The sequence below is a fragment of the Plecotus auritus genome (assembly GCF_963455305.1).
Source record: "Plecotus auritus genome assembly, chromosome: 5".
Lineage (NCBI taxonomy): Eukaryota > Metazoa > Chordata > Mammalia > Chiroptera > Vespertilionidae > Plecotus > Plecotus auritus.
Window position 1 is genome coordinate 177,690,436 of NC_137776.1, and position 14,352 is coordinate 177,704,787.

Consider the following 14,352-nt stretch of genomic DNA (forward strand, 5'->3'; position numbering starts at 1 on the left):
TTGGTGTCTTCTCCCTCCTTCTCCCCAGGCTGGGAGGGGCAGCCAAGATGCCCTGGGCTCCCAAGCACACTGTACAGGACACATTCATCTCATGCTCACCCAAACTCTGCAAAGTTAAAGGTAGTGATGATGATGATACTGATGATAGCAAACAGATATAGCTCCATGTATCACGTGTCCTTATTTTTAAGCGTGAATTCATTTCACCCTCCCAACTACCCATCAGACAGGTACTGCTATCTCCATTTTCTAGGTGAGAAAAACTAGAGCACAGGGGTGTAAGTCGCTTGCCCAAGCTCAGACAGCTGTGGAGAGTTTGGACTTAGGTTGTCCCCAGTGTCAGTCCTTCCTGCCCTTCATAAGGTGGCTGCCCTTTAACAGGTGAGGAGACTGAGCCTGGCAGAGGACAAGTGCCCAAGTTGTCCAGGCCTCCGAGTAAGCAGAGGTGTTTTTCACCCCGCTGCCTAGCTTTCCCTCGCTCCATCCCAATTTCCCCGGGAGAGGCATGCTCTGAGGAAAAATAGCAGAGTGTAGGGGCACCATGTTGGGGTTTGTTTGAGCCCACGGGCATCCCATACAGAACCCAAGCCCATCCCATACAGAACCCAAGCCCACTGTCCCCTGGGAAGGGATGAAGCCGACACCTGGAAGGGTGGAGGTCTCTGGTGGGCCCATTGAGCGGCCTCTTCAGGGCTGAGCAGGGGGCAAGTCTTGAGACTGCCAATGTGGCTGGGCCCCTCCATAGGGTGTAGGGCTCTGCAGGGCTCACCACCTTCTGCCCTCTTGGGCCAGAAGGGCAGATGAAGTGGGGCCATTTCTGGGCTGTGTCCTGATTGTTTATATACAAGCCTCCTCCTCGGAGCCCAGATCCATGGCTCCTCCCACAGGGTTATTTAGACCTGTTTCTATGTGGAGCAGACGTCCCCATGGAGTCCACACTGGTGAGACTGGGACTGGCTTCTGAGCACAGTTATTAGAGGAAACTTTAGGAGGTTGGCCAGGCTGGCACTGAGCCCATGTCAGAAACATGTGCATGCAGGCACGTACACACACACACACACACACACACACACACACACACACAGCTCTGACTCACACTCTCATGCCAACACGGACAGTCACTCTCCATCACCACACACTCTCCTCCTCCCCCACACACTCATTCTCACGTCCACACTCGCACACTCCGTCTCTGGCTCACGCTCTACACACCCACCCACCAGGGACCGTGGGGGTGGGAAGATCCTGGCTCAGGGGACACTCGTGCCTGGTTTCCAGCCCCAGGACGTCTCACTGTGTAACCTTGAACAAGGCACTTCTTCTCTCCCAGCCTTTCTCTCCTCATCTGTAACATGGGCATAATAATTCAGTAGAATCCTCTCAGCTAAGCCATTTGGTCCAAGTAGCTGATCAGGTAACCAAAGGTTTGGCTAAGAAAGGCAACCATTTAAAAAGAATTCATAGCCCTAGCCTGTTTGGCTCGGGGGATGGAGCATCAGCCTGGGGACTGAAGGGTCCCAGGTTCAATTCCAGTCAAGGGCACATGCCTTGGTTGCAGGCTTCACCCTCGGCCCTGGCCAGGGGCTCATGCAGGAGGCAACCAACCATGTCTTTCTCATGTCAATGTTCCTCTCTCTGTCTCTCCCACTCCTTTCTACACTCTCTAAAAGAAAGAGCCAATGGAAAAATATCCTCTGGTGAGGATTAACAACAACAACTAAACAAACAAACAAACAAATAAATAAATAAATAAAATGCACAGAAAATTTGGATTAAAAAAAAAAAAAGGATTCATACATACCTTAGACATTTTGTTCTAATGTAAAACAGTCGGTGTGGGCCAAAGCTGCTGCTTCGAGTTCCTGTGCTCTGGCTGGAATTCAGCTTTGTTTTGCTGGCACCAAAGAACATTGCTAAAGATTTCCAGTTCTGTTTTTTCTTTTTAAATGGAATGCAAGGACACTTGTGAAGCCATTTGAACTTGGAATTCTACGTTGTTATTATCCCCTCCCACCCCGGATCTCTCCCAAAACCAAATCAACAGATTTATTTTTAGCAATTCGTTTTTATTGCATATTTCCAAAGCATTAGACTGAGTTTTTCTCAAAGCATTACTTTCTTTTTTTTTTTTTGGAGTCAGATTTTATTATTTTTGTCTTATTTAGCTAAATTCTATAATTACAACAATAAATACATACAAGTTGGCCAAACCTTTTTGGGAACAAACTCTCCTGATGCTGGTAGCTCACAGCTCAGCCAGTGGGAGCAGAGCTTGGGCAAGGTGGAGAATGTTTGAGAAGCTTGCACCATCAGCATTGGTGGCCAGCATCTGAACATTTTTATCAGGGACTGGAGGGCAGCCATTAGTCCAGTACATCGGCTAAATGCAGGTCAGCAAAGATAACTTCTCCCGGACTCAGGTCACAAGGCTATTGGGGGATCAGAAACAATTTAGGCCTCTGTCCCAGCACAAGGGGACCCTCAGTGAACCATAGCTCTGGCGGCTGCCCTGCACCCCCGGCCCCTTGCACATCCCGTCATAGCACTTGTGAGGGTCAGTGACGGACTCCCTGCCCTTTGGGGGCTTCTTGAAGGAAGGGGCTCCCTCTTCTCAGTCTCCTCAGAGCCCAAGGCCAGAGTTTGATGGGGTTTCTGGCTCCAGAGCCTGTGTCTTTACAACAGAACCATATGCTGCACAGACAGGTGCTGGCAGTGTCACTGCCCAGGGCCAGGCATCCTTCTGAAAGCCAGGAAAGGACTCTGCCTTTAACAACCCATTTCCAGGTCCCTGTGAGTGCCCCAGGGAGGGTCCTGCAGCCCAGGCTGGACCCAGGCAGCTGCAGGGAGAGCTGACTCCTGTCCAGAGCTATGCTCCTCACCCTGAATGGAGCAAGGGAGGGAGGCAGGTGGGCCACGGTGTCCCTGGGGCTCCCACTGGGGGATCCTGTACAGATGTCTAGTGGGAGGACACAGTTTGGGGCAGAGACTCCCATTATATTCAGCAGCTCCAGCCTCCAGGGTGCCGATACTGTTGGTGTCAGCCCATGTTGGGTGGTACACGGATGGAAGGGGCAGGAAAAAGGTGGGGAGAGCTTTCACTCACTAGAGAGGCCACAACCACAAAATGAAAATTCCATGATTCCAACCCCTGGGAAGGATGACTAGTTTAGTAGTTTCACAAACAACTAGACTCTAATTTCTGGTTTGAGCTTAGCTGCTGCATAATAACAACAGTAGCTATTCTTCTTCAGGAATTTCTGGCACCAAAACCCTTTCCCACCCTAGTTTTCGTTGATCATGAGGCAGGTATTACCGTCTCATCTTGCAGGAAACCCAGATGACTTGGTCAATGTTCCAGGGATAAAAAAATCACACCTGACAACATCTCGTTAGTCTAAGTGTAGAGAAGCTATCAAACTCAGTTTTCACTTGAAAGCTCAAATTTTATCATTGGCAACCAACAGCAATAGTTTTCCTTGAAGTGACAAGCTCACTCCTTTCATTTCTGAAGAAATTTCTGCTAAATACCTCAAGTTTGATTAACCAAAATTTACCCACGACTTGAAAGAACTTCCAAGTAGAAATGGTATTCTATGAAAAAGTGGGTAGTTGAGCTGGCAACTCAAACAACCATTGCTATCTTGTCCAATGATTGTCCACGAGACAACCATTATATTGAAATGTGCACCTAAAGGGCTTTCTGTGCACTTTCCATTTTCCTCACACAGCGTATTAAAAAGGTGTATGCTCCCAGGTTGAGACTTAATTATCTTTGTCATTTTCACTGATTTGTCAGGGGAATTTTAAGAAACTGCAGTGTGTGGTTGGGGAAGAACACAATGATTCCTGGTACCGTTGGGTGGCATTGCCTTCATTCATTCAAACCACATCAGTGCCAATGTCAAACCATAAAAAGAAAAAAGCAGATACCTTTTAGGTAATACTATAAGAAATATTTGACTTGCAAAGCCTCTAAAAGAGTCTTGGGAATGTCTGGGGTCTGCAAATCACATGTTGAAATTGCTGATTCTATTTAGTGAGGTGCTATAATGACTTCACTGTGATCATACATGTAAATGTCTGGTGCAGGACTGAACATGATCAACCTCAGATATTTCCTTTTCTTTTTCAGTTATGCTCCCAATGACCCCTTCCTTAAGAAGGTTAACAACCCCTTCATTTATTCCATTAGAGAGAGACACCAGGACCAGTCCTCCCCTTCATCCGCTCTCCCACATTTGGGAGACCAGGGAGACCTAGGGAGACCTCTATAGCTCTATGGCTCTTTGACCCACAGATGAAACAGAGAATTCATTGTTCACATAGTGAACCACAGTTTTAAGCTGGTCAATGTCTGAGTCCTGATATGACTCTGAAAGATGCTTTGACAAATATTTTATCAGCCTTAATATTATAATATATTCTTTAATCTTTTCCCAATTCTGTCCTTTTATCACCATGACCAACCACATCTAAAAAGTCAGGAGGAGAGATTTCTATTGCTATCTTGTCCAAGGGTATTGGCTAGGCTATGCCTTCAATAAATTAAAAGTAAAATAACTAACATAATATGTTTTAAATATCTTAAAAGTAAGCACTTTTAAAGATTCCAAAGATTATCTAAACTTTACATACCAATGAGGCTGGTTTCTATCAGAAGGATGCCAATGACAGCGATATTCTAAAGATTCTAAAGCCATTAGCATGAGTGATAGAAAGAACAAAGGAACCACAGGGAATCCATCATGTAAATTCCTGGCCATTCAGAGCTTTTGTAAACATTAGGAAAGTGCTTCTTGTCTGAATTCATTTCCAATTCTGCTTTCTTGTTAAATCTCATTATTACTAATATTCTCAACTCCCTCTCTCCCTTTCTTCTTTCCTCCTTCCTTTCCTCCTTCCCTCCCTCTCTCCCTTCTATGTTTCCTTCCTTCCTTCTCTTTTGCAGACATCACTGAGAAAGCTGGATGGGATCCTAGCCCTGCACATATTATTATGAATCAGATTGCTTTTCCAACATCCAAGACAACCAGTCTCAACAAGAGTAAAGACATTTTTCTGAAAGTTAAAGGACAAAATAATTATTTAAGCATCTTGGGCCATCGAGAGAGCAAGCTCGCTGGGTACTTTAGGTATCATATCAGTGAGGTAGCAGAGCCAGGTGTGAAAGTGGAATTGTCAGACAGTGGGAAGAGTGGCCCAGAAAAGGTGGAGTAAGGTTTGAAAGACACTCTTGGCTGAATTTTATGAATTGCTAGAGGTTGTCCTCTGAATTTGGCCTCTAATCATGCCATGCTGGTACCATACTTTCCTTTTGCTTCTCCAGGGACAAGCTGGACTTTCCGGCCAGGGTTTCTGCCATGGCTGGTCAGCAAGTCACTGTGCAAGGCATTCATTCAATAACTATTTCCTATTTCAGGCTCTGTGTTGGATGCTGGGGTTATGGACATTGCTCTGTGTTTGCCCTTGACAAGCTCTTGATCTGATAGAAGAGTCAGAACATTAATTGTAAGTCATTATGACAAAGTTTATGACCCAGGGATGTCCAAGAGACTGTGAGCCCAAGATCAGCTACCTGCATGTTCTACAGGGGAAGTGAATAGGGTTTTGAAGGATGAGTAGGAGTTTGTCAGGCAAAGAAAGGCAAATCACATGCAAAATCTTCTAGGCAAAATCACATGCAACAGCATGTAGAGTTTTGAAAGAACATAGTTTACACAGGGAGAATGAGAAATTAGAGGACCATTGGTTAATGGGAAGGGATGAGGATGATCATGGAAAGGTATAGAAAGAAACCATGTGGTGAAAAACCTTGAATGTCACTGTAAGAAGTTTGATAGGGAGAAGTCAGCTAGATAGTATGGGTCATACTCAAGCCTGAATTTGCTGAACACGTAAGGCACAATCTTCAAAGAGTGGGAAGTTCCCAGCTCTTACCAGAGGCATCTTATCTGCTTCCTACTGGAATAGAAACCAATTCCAGGATGTTGGAAGCCCCAGAACAGCTGGATTGGGTAGGCACTGGTATTCCTGGCTGTAAAAGCCAGGGATGAGAAAACAAGAATTCAGTTCATTTCCAAGCCATCCAAAGCAATGCTGGTCATCTAACAAATGTTTGTCCAGCTCCTCCTGGATGCAAGACAGACGGTCAGTGTGTTCAAGATCAAATCCCCACATCTGAGACCTGGGTTCTAGTCCCAGCTCTGCCATTAATTTCCTTCATGCATTTGGGGTCAACTGCTTTTCCTTCCTGGGCCAAAGTTTCCCCAATGTAAAAGTGAGCTTTGGAAATGTTGACTATGACTTTCTGTCCTTATGTTCTGTGACTCTGACTTGCTCTCTGATCTTGGGCAAGACCTTTCCCCTCTCTAGACCTCGTTTTCCTCATCTGTAAAATGGGAGGAAGGGCTAGATTTAGCTCAAGATCCATGGAGCCTGTGGGATGGACACCCAAGGCTCCCCCCCGCCCCCCGCCCGACACACACACACAAGTCAGGGTCCCAGGCCATCCCTCCAGCACACTTTGGCTTCCTCTACATTTCTCATCAAGATGCAACATACTTTAAATAGCATCTGCATGACTGGCTGGTTTTTTTCTTCCCGGAGAAGCTCTCTACAAAGTGTGCCAAGTGGCAGCTGTCAGGGCCGAGGTGGCATTTCCCTCAGTGATGCTGACAGCAGCTGTCCTGGCGCAGGCTGAATGGAATGGAAATGACATCATGTTTATTCAGGAAAGACGTTCCCAGACCCAGATCAGTGTCAGCAAGATGCTGGGATGCTCAAGGAGGAAAACACGCTCGAGACCAGGCACTGGATCGCCTCTCCTGGAACACACACTGCACCACACAGCACACGTCTCCCTCCCCTCCTCCGTACACACACGCACAGCACATACTACACCCCGTAACCCCACACAAACAGATATCCACATATACCACACCCTTCACATACACACAAACACATACCAACACATGCCACGTATTACGCATGCTCCCCCCAAAACATGTCACATAAACACATATCAACACATGCCACAATGACAGCACACACACATGCACCACACGCATACACACACGCACACATCCTGCTCGGTCCTGGAGCCTTTCTGGGAGAAGCTACTGCCTGACTGTGTGACCTTAAGCAGGTAACTCAACCTCTCTGAGCTTTAGTTCCTTCATCTGTAAAGGGTGGGCAATGATTTTGTCTCACTGGGTCATTGTGAGGACAAGTAAGCCATCTGGTAAATGTAGTTCCTAATAACCATCACCATTAGGATCTACTTTAAATCCTTAAATGTACAAAGGCATTACCATGCAGTAGACTGTCATTTACTTAATGTAAATTGTACGACATTAAATTACCTTATTATACAAAACCACTTTATTCAATGTGAAGTCATTGCTATTTAGAACCTGTAGATGTGGTGCCCACCAGTCATCCCTAGTGGAATCCAGGCATTCCACACTTCCAGTTTGAGATGGGCCCCTGGGCTCATGCCTTCGCCTGCTGTCTCCCATCCCAACACATCACCAAAATAAAAGGAGTTAAACAAGGAATGCATCCACTATAGCAAATGTGGGAGGTGGGGGGAGTTTCACCATCTTTCTCCTGAAACGAGAGATTTCAGCAAATGTGTGAAAGGTAGACAACAGATGGGAGTGGGCTGATGGTGGAATGGGCCCTGCCTAGAACACACTCCGAGGGGGTCATAGCTTCAGTGGCAGGCAGGACAGGAGAGGGGACTGAAGGCAGCGTGTTACCTACCGGTCTGAACCTGGGACCACAGCTGTTTGTGTCTCCAGCCGTGTCCCTTACCTGTGTAAAAGCAGGCTGCAGCATGTACGCCAGGCCCCAAAGGCCTTTCTCTAAAGAGAACGAGCAAGTTGCCTGGGGAAGTTAAGGCTTCTGGGAAGCATTTTGGTGACTTAGAGTCTGCTTGTTCAGACATGTGGGGGAGGGGGTCTTCTGTACAGCTGGCTCTTGCCACACTTGTCTTAGGTCAAAGCCCAACAGTCTCTCTCTCTCTCTCTCTCTCTCTCTCTCTCTCTCTCTCTCTCTCACACACACACACACACACACACACATACACACACACACACACACACACACACACACACACACCTGCACACCTCAAAGGCCACACGGACAAAATCTTCAGTGGGTGACAGGACTAGTAGAAAAAAGTCCTTCTTTCAAAACAGCAGAGGAAACACACAGCTACCCAGTCCTTTTATAAATATGAACAGACACCCAAGGAGCAGCAGGCATCTGAAGAACCAGCATCAAAAAAGAGAAAAAATCGCCCTAGCCGGTTTGGCTCAGTGGATAAAGTGTCGACCTGTGGGTTGAAGGGTCCCAGGTTTGATTCCGGTCAAGGGCACATGCCTGGGTTTGTGGGCTCGATCCCCAGTGTGGGGCATGCAGAAGGCCAATCAATGATTCTCTCTCATCATTGATGTTTCTATCTCTCTCTCCCTCTCCCTTCCTCTCTGAAATCAATAAAAATATGTAAAAAAAAAATCAAGGTAAACAGAAAAATTGACCTGGGAGGAAACAGAACTAATTCTGAGAGCAGCACTTTTAAAAAAATCCCCTAATTAATATACTCAAGGTTGAAAATATGGTAGCCAGCAAACCAGGACAGGTTGTCATGTAAAAATATACAATCAGAAAAGAAGAAAAAAAAACTCTGAAGGATTAAAATCAAGATTATAAAAAACAATTTCCCAAAGAGCCTGGAACAGAAATCTGAAAATATCTTCCAGAATATGGAGCAAAAAATCCGTTAGAAAACATATAAGTGTAAAAAAAGATGAGTTCTATACAGACCATCTTGATCCCTAGAAAGAATGAACAGAAACTGAAGAGGTGGAAACAGCCAGAGACAGCAGCAGAGAATTTCCCAGACGTGAAGGACGGTTCAGGTACCCAGCACCTTGATGGGAACACACCTGCGCCCAGGCACAGCTTTATAAGATGTCAGGGTAAAGAAGAAATCCTAAAAACATTCAGAGAGAAAAATCTGTCCACCTGCCGAAGGATGGAAGCAAACTAGCCATCCCATCAGCAACACAGGGTTCTAAGAGACAAAGGGGAGAGACTCTTAACATCCTCGAGGAAAATGACGTTCACCTTAGATCTATACCCATCCTTATTTTCAGTCACATGTGGGGTGGGTACCAAAGACCCCAGTTCACCCCTATTTTCAGGGGTGCCACAATTCATACAATGTACTTTCCATGCACCCCTTTTTAGGAGGTTGTAAGACGATTCATTCTAGCAAGGGTGAGGAAATAAACCCAGAGAGAGGAAGACATGGAACTCTAAGGGCCAGTGGGTCTAACTCAGCCGTGGGCAAACTACAGCCCGCGGGCCGGATCCGGCTGTTCTATCCGGTTCTCTTGCTCTCCCCTCTGCTCCTTTACTTTGAATTTATATTAGTTCACACAAACACTCCATCCATGCTTTTGTTCCGGCCCTCCGGTCCAGTTTAAGAACCCATTGTGGCCCTCGAGTCAAAAAGTTTGCCCACCCCTGGCCCAAGACAGCAAGATGACACTGCATGTGCAGGCGTAGAAGGGAGGTGGAGAATAAATGGGGCAGAGAGGGAAGTTGCTGAGGAAATGGAGCTGGATAGACTATGGAGTAATAGAACATTTGTACAACATTGAAGATATAATAAAGTGTAAGAAAGGCAATTAGGAACACCAGGAAAAGTAAAAATTTGTAAGCAAGTCATAGTCCAAATACAAAGCAAACTGAAGTGTGGCTCTGTTTTGGGTGTTTGATGGACCATGAAGATGGTAAGCCACGAAATAGAACGAAAAGCAAATTAGCTGGCGATATGGAGAGACCCACCAGAGAGTTAGGAAGGCGAACTGTGTTTTTAAAAGTTGCTTTCCCCAGGTGGGATGGGATGGCGGGTGTGCGGTGGGAAAGGCCGGAAGCCTTGCTATTTGTCACAACTTCTTCTGTACCAATTGATTTGTTACTATGTGCATGTACTGCCGTGATTCAAAGGGGATTGTTTAACAGAAAAGAAGAAAGATTCCAGGTACTCTAAAAGTAGCAACTCAACTGGGTATCACGACGCCCTGTCTGCCATCTGGCTGCCATTTAAGCAGTTTCCCCTTCTGTCGAAACCCCAGCGTTGCTTCCTGCCAGCTCTTGGATTGGGACATGTCCCTTCTCTCAGCCTCAGTCTCAGCCCCTGTGAAAAGGGCACAAGATGCTTACCTGGCCAGGTTGTCGTGGGGACTACATGATGACGCCTGAACATCCCACCCAGGGCATTCCTTCTTCCCTCCCTGCCTCCCCGCCTCCCTCCATCCATCCTAGGGGGCTGCTTGGAACCTGAGGTATAAGACTGGCTTTAAAAATTCAATAGAAAAAAAAGGCCTCGGTCCCCAAGAAGCATCCTTTGCAGCACAGTGGTGAAGGGCTGCTTTCCTCTGCGCTGCTCCTGCCTCCAAGGAATGTTCCGACCCAGCTGGCGCGCACGCGCAGGTGTGTGTGTGTGTGTGTGTGTGTGTGTGTGTGTGTGTGTGTGTAGGTCCCTATTTCATACTTGGGAAGGGGGTGTCAGCTGGAAGCTGCAAAGTTCTCGCTGCAAACGGAGGACAAGGGGGTGACTGCTTAATGACTAGATGTTAAATGTTCCAAACAATTTATACATTTAGAATCCTAAGTTTTCAAAACTCAGCCCGCCACGCCGTTCCGCAGATCTTGTTTATAACACATTCGTCTAAAATTATCTCAGTGCATCCCGCACCTCCTATAGCACAGATGCTCCGGAACCTGCAGCTCCGCTTTGATCCAGATACTCATGCCCGAGCTATTTGTGTTCGCAGTAAATGAAACATGAAGCCGAGGAACCGTGGCGCTGGCGACTTTTATAAATATATGCCTAATCTTCGCAGCGGACACGGGGGGTCGAGTTTTATTTACGTGTGATTTTGCCTCCTGGTGCCTCCAGGGGCTTGTTTTCCCAGGTGCCATGGGGCCTGCTGCCTGTGCAAGCAGGAAGAGCCAGGACCGAGCCCGTTTCATTCCTCACGACCGTCCTGTCCTTGTTCTGGGAGGCAGCTTGGAGCAGGGCCACGATCGGTCGTGGGCTTTGGACTCGGCCACTACTTGGGGCAATTCTTCCTCCGCCCGAGCTTTACCTGCCTCACCTGTGAAATGGGGGTAATATCAGTTCAGATCTCACAAGGTCATTGTGAAGATTATATGAATTGCTCAATAAATGTGGGTTCATTATTTCAAGGGGTATTTACTGAGCAGTAGCCCACGGGTTCTTAAGCTCAGCTGTACATTAGGATCATGTGGGGAGCTTTCAACCATCCAGTCGTGCAGGCCTCATCCCAAGGCAAGTACTTCAGAATCTCTGGGGCAATGGGATCCAGGCATCAGTATGTTAAAAATAAATTCCCCAGGTGATTCCAATGTTTGAGAGCCAGTGACCCAGATCAGTGCTTCCCAGATTTCCATACACGTTCTCTGGGATTTGTTAACATACAGAATAGGGTAGAGCAGGCCGGGGTGGGGCAGTGTTGTTAAGAGCTGCACTTCAGGAAATGACCGGGAGATGCCACTGTGGCTGGTCCACAAACCACACTTTGAATAGCCAGGTTCTAGGCACTATATCAGGTCCTGTGGGTACCAAGTTAGGTCGGGCAGAGGTAGAGTGGCCTACATTGATTTTGTAGGGAGTACAGACAATGAGACAGGTGATGACACTGATGACTGCTATGACTATGGGAGTGCATTGGGACCAGGCTTCGGCAATGGGGGTGGGAGGGAATCAGGAATGACTTTCTGGAGCAAGCTAAGCATTAGCCAGCATAAAGAGGAGGGATGCTGGGAGATTGATGCAGGCGGATGGAACACATGTGCAAAGGCCCCGAGGCGAGAGAGGAGCAAGGATGACTAAAGTTTCCCTGGGTAGCCCACCACTGCCACGCTCGATGCCACGCTTCCCTGGCTCTCCCCTGAAGTGGCCAGATCTCTCTGTTCTCAAGCAACCAAAGGGTTGATATCCTGACTTCCGGGCGACCTTTGAGACCCTCGCTCCAGGGCCAACGCTGCTGACTGTCAGGGACACACAGCCCAATTGTTAAATATTTGGACTCTCACACCTGGCAAGTTACTAGCAAGTAACAGAAGATACCTCTGGGAGACTCAAGTGAGGGCGAGTTGGAGGACCCTGAACACAAGAGTTGGGGGCGGACAGACCAGCGCCTGCAGCCTGCAGCAGCCAGCCCAGCCAATGCGCCTCGTCTCATGCCCCACTTCTCTCTGTGCTTCCAGTTCCCTCCCCTCCATCTCTGATACACGTGGCCTTCTCTTCTCCTGGGTCCACGTGGCAGGGCATGGCCAACAGGCCTCTGAAGCTCCCATGCCCTAAGGCTCTGCCACCCAAAGAACCTGATCTCTTACTTTAGGTCCAAGGCCAGAGTTCCAGGATTGAATTAGGAGTGGGAGATTAAGGAGAAGTGTCCAGAAAGAGGACAAGAGTTCGAGAAATGGGAAGAGGCTGGACAGCCAAATAGTAAGTGTCTGCTACACTGAACTAAGGGATGAATAGACTTTATAAATAGGCATGGGGAGCCATGGAGGGTGTTGGAGGCATAGCGTGGTCAGAGTTGGGAAAACCGATCCTAGTACGAGGAAGGAAGGCCGAGGCAGGGAGACCCATGGAGGCTACCGCAGATGTCCAGGGGAGGAGTGAGGAAGACCTGCATTAAGGGAAACAAAGCCGGCAGAAAGGGGAAGGACAGAAGAAAACAATGGGGAGTGAGTGACAGGAAGGAGGCAGGGTGAATCCCAGTGTGGTCTTGTTGGCTGGGAGCCCATTCATGATTTGGGAGTCATTACACAGAGGGCGAGGGGAATGAGCCCTGGAGAAGGCCCACATTCTACAGTTGGAGTCCACCTGAATCCCTCCCTGGGGTGGCTGAAGCGCGGAGGGGGCCTGAGATGAATTCTCATGACAAGGAGAAAGCACTTGGTCCGATTTTGTTAATCTGGCAAAGGGAACCTGGGCCTGATGTCTTCACAGCGACCTTGGCCAAGAGGCTCAAGGAATTTCTCAGAGGCTGGGCTGTCTTCCATATCAAGGTGGGCAAACTGCACCTGTCTTGAACAAATAGTTTTGTTGGAACACAAGCTGGCTCATTCATGTACGGATTGTTTTGCCCGTTCAGCCTAACGTATTTGCTATCTGGCTCTCTCCAGAGAAGGTTCCGTATCAGTTGACCTAGCGCGCTCTCATCACCAGAGTCACCAGCCCCAGAGACCAAGGCCTGCAAGTCTCTTCTTCCACCAAGTGGGACTTGGACGGGCTCCGAGATGGTCATTTGCTCTGCAGCAGGAGAACCAATATCGTTGGGGCGCGTGTGAGTGCGAGTCACTGGGGGCTATGTGAGAGTGGACAGCATGTGTTTGTGTGTTTGGGCCCATGTATGTGAGAGTGTGTGTTGGCGTGGCAAAGGGGTGTGCATATGTGTGATAGAGCATGTGTGTGTCGATGAGAGGGCAAGCGTCTGTGCACACACATGTGCGCAGCGCCCCTCCCCCATCTTCTTTTATTACTTCCTCCCTGGGTTTGATGTTGTGGGTGAATAAAATTTAAAGAGCTCTAAATTTTTTAAAAAGAGCCCTAAAGGGAGTGAAGCTTTCTGTGTGTGAGTCATTACCAGGAACACCTGTGAACTGTTGATTTTAATTGGGCCACAGCTGTCAGGTTGCAGGGGGGCGGGGGCTCAGCCCCTCGGCTTGTCTGTCCCCAGCCCCCACCTCCTGTTGAATTCTCGGGTAGGCAGCAGGGACAGGAGGGCAGAATGGCCCCCTCACCCCAGTCAGGCACAGGCCCCGGGTGCACCCAGGGGCCAGGGGAAGGGGCTCCATGCCTTTGGGAGAAGAGCCGGGCCTGGGTCTAGTCTCAGGCTGTGGCTTCACGCCTCATTGCAGGCGTCTGGGCTCCCATCCATCTGCCTCTGATTTCCCTGTGCCAGGAATCACCCCCTGAGACCTGGGCACTCCCACCCCTTCACGAGGGTGTAGTGAGCACACATAACACACACACACCCACACCCAGAAACACACTTTAGAAATAACAACAGCAAGTGTTGATAGAACACTTACCATGTGCCAGGCACTCTTCTAAAGTCTCTTAATGCACCATCTCATCAAATCCTTGCAACAACCTGTGAGGTGGGTACCAAAGACCCCAGTGCACCATAGTAATAGGCACAGAGGGGTGAAGTGACTTGTCCAAGGTCACACAGTGAGTTATGCGCAGTCACCGGTGCACTGACCTGGACACACACCCAGATGTGCACATGCCTGTTC

General features: G+C 48.1%; 1 protein-coding gene across 1 annotated transcript in view; it reads left to right on the top strand.

Moving 5' to 3' along the window:
* The window catches only part of LHX2 (LIM homeobox 2), a 59,613-nt gene extending 54,594 nt beyond the window's left edge, over nt 1-5,019 (top strand). The window contains exon 5 of the mRNA XM_080667911.1: nt 4,949-5,019. Within this exon, the coding sequence (XP_080524037.1) occupies nt 4,949-4,999 (51 nt within the window). The 3' untranslated portion in view covers nt 5,000-5,019. The remainder of the gene's footprint in view (nt 1-4,948) is intronic.
* The last annotated feature ends 9,333 nt before the right edge of the window (nt 5,020-14,352 follow it).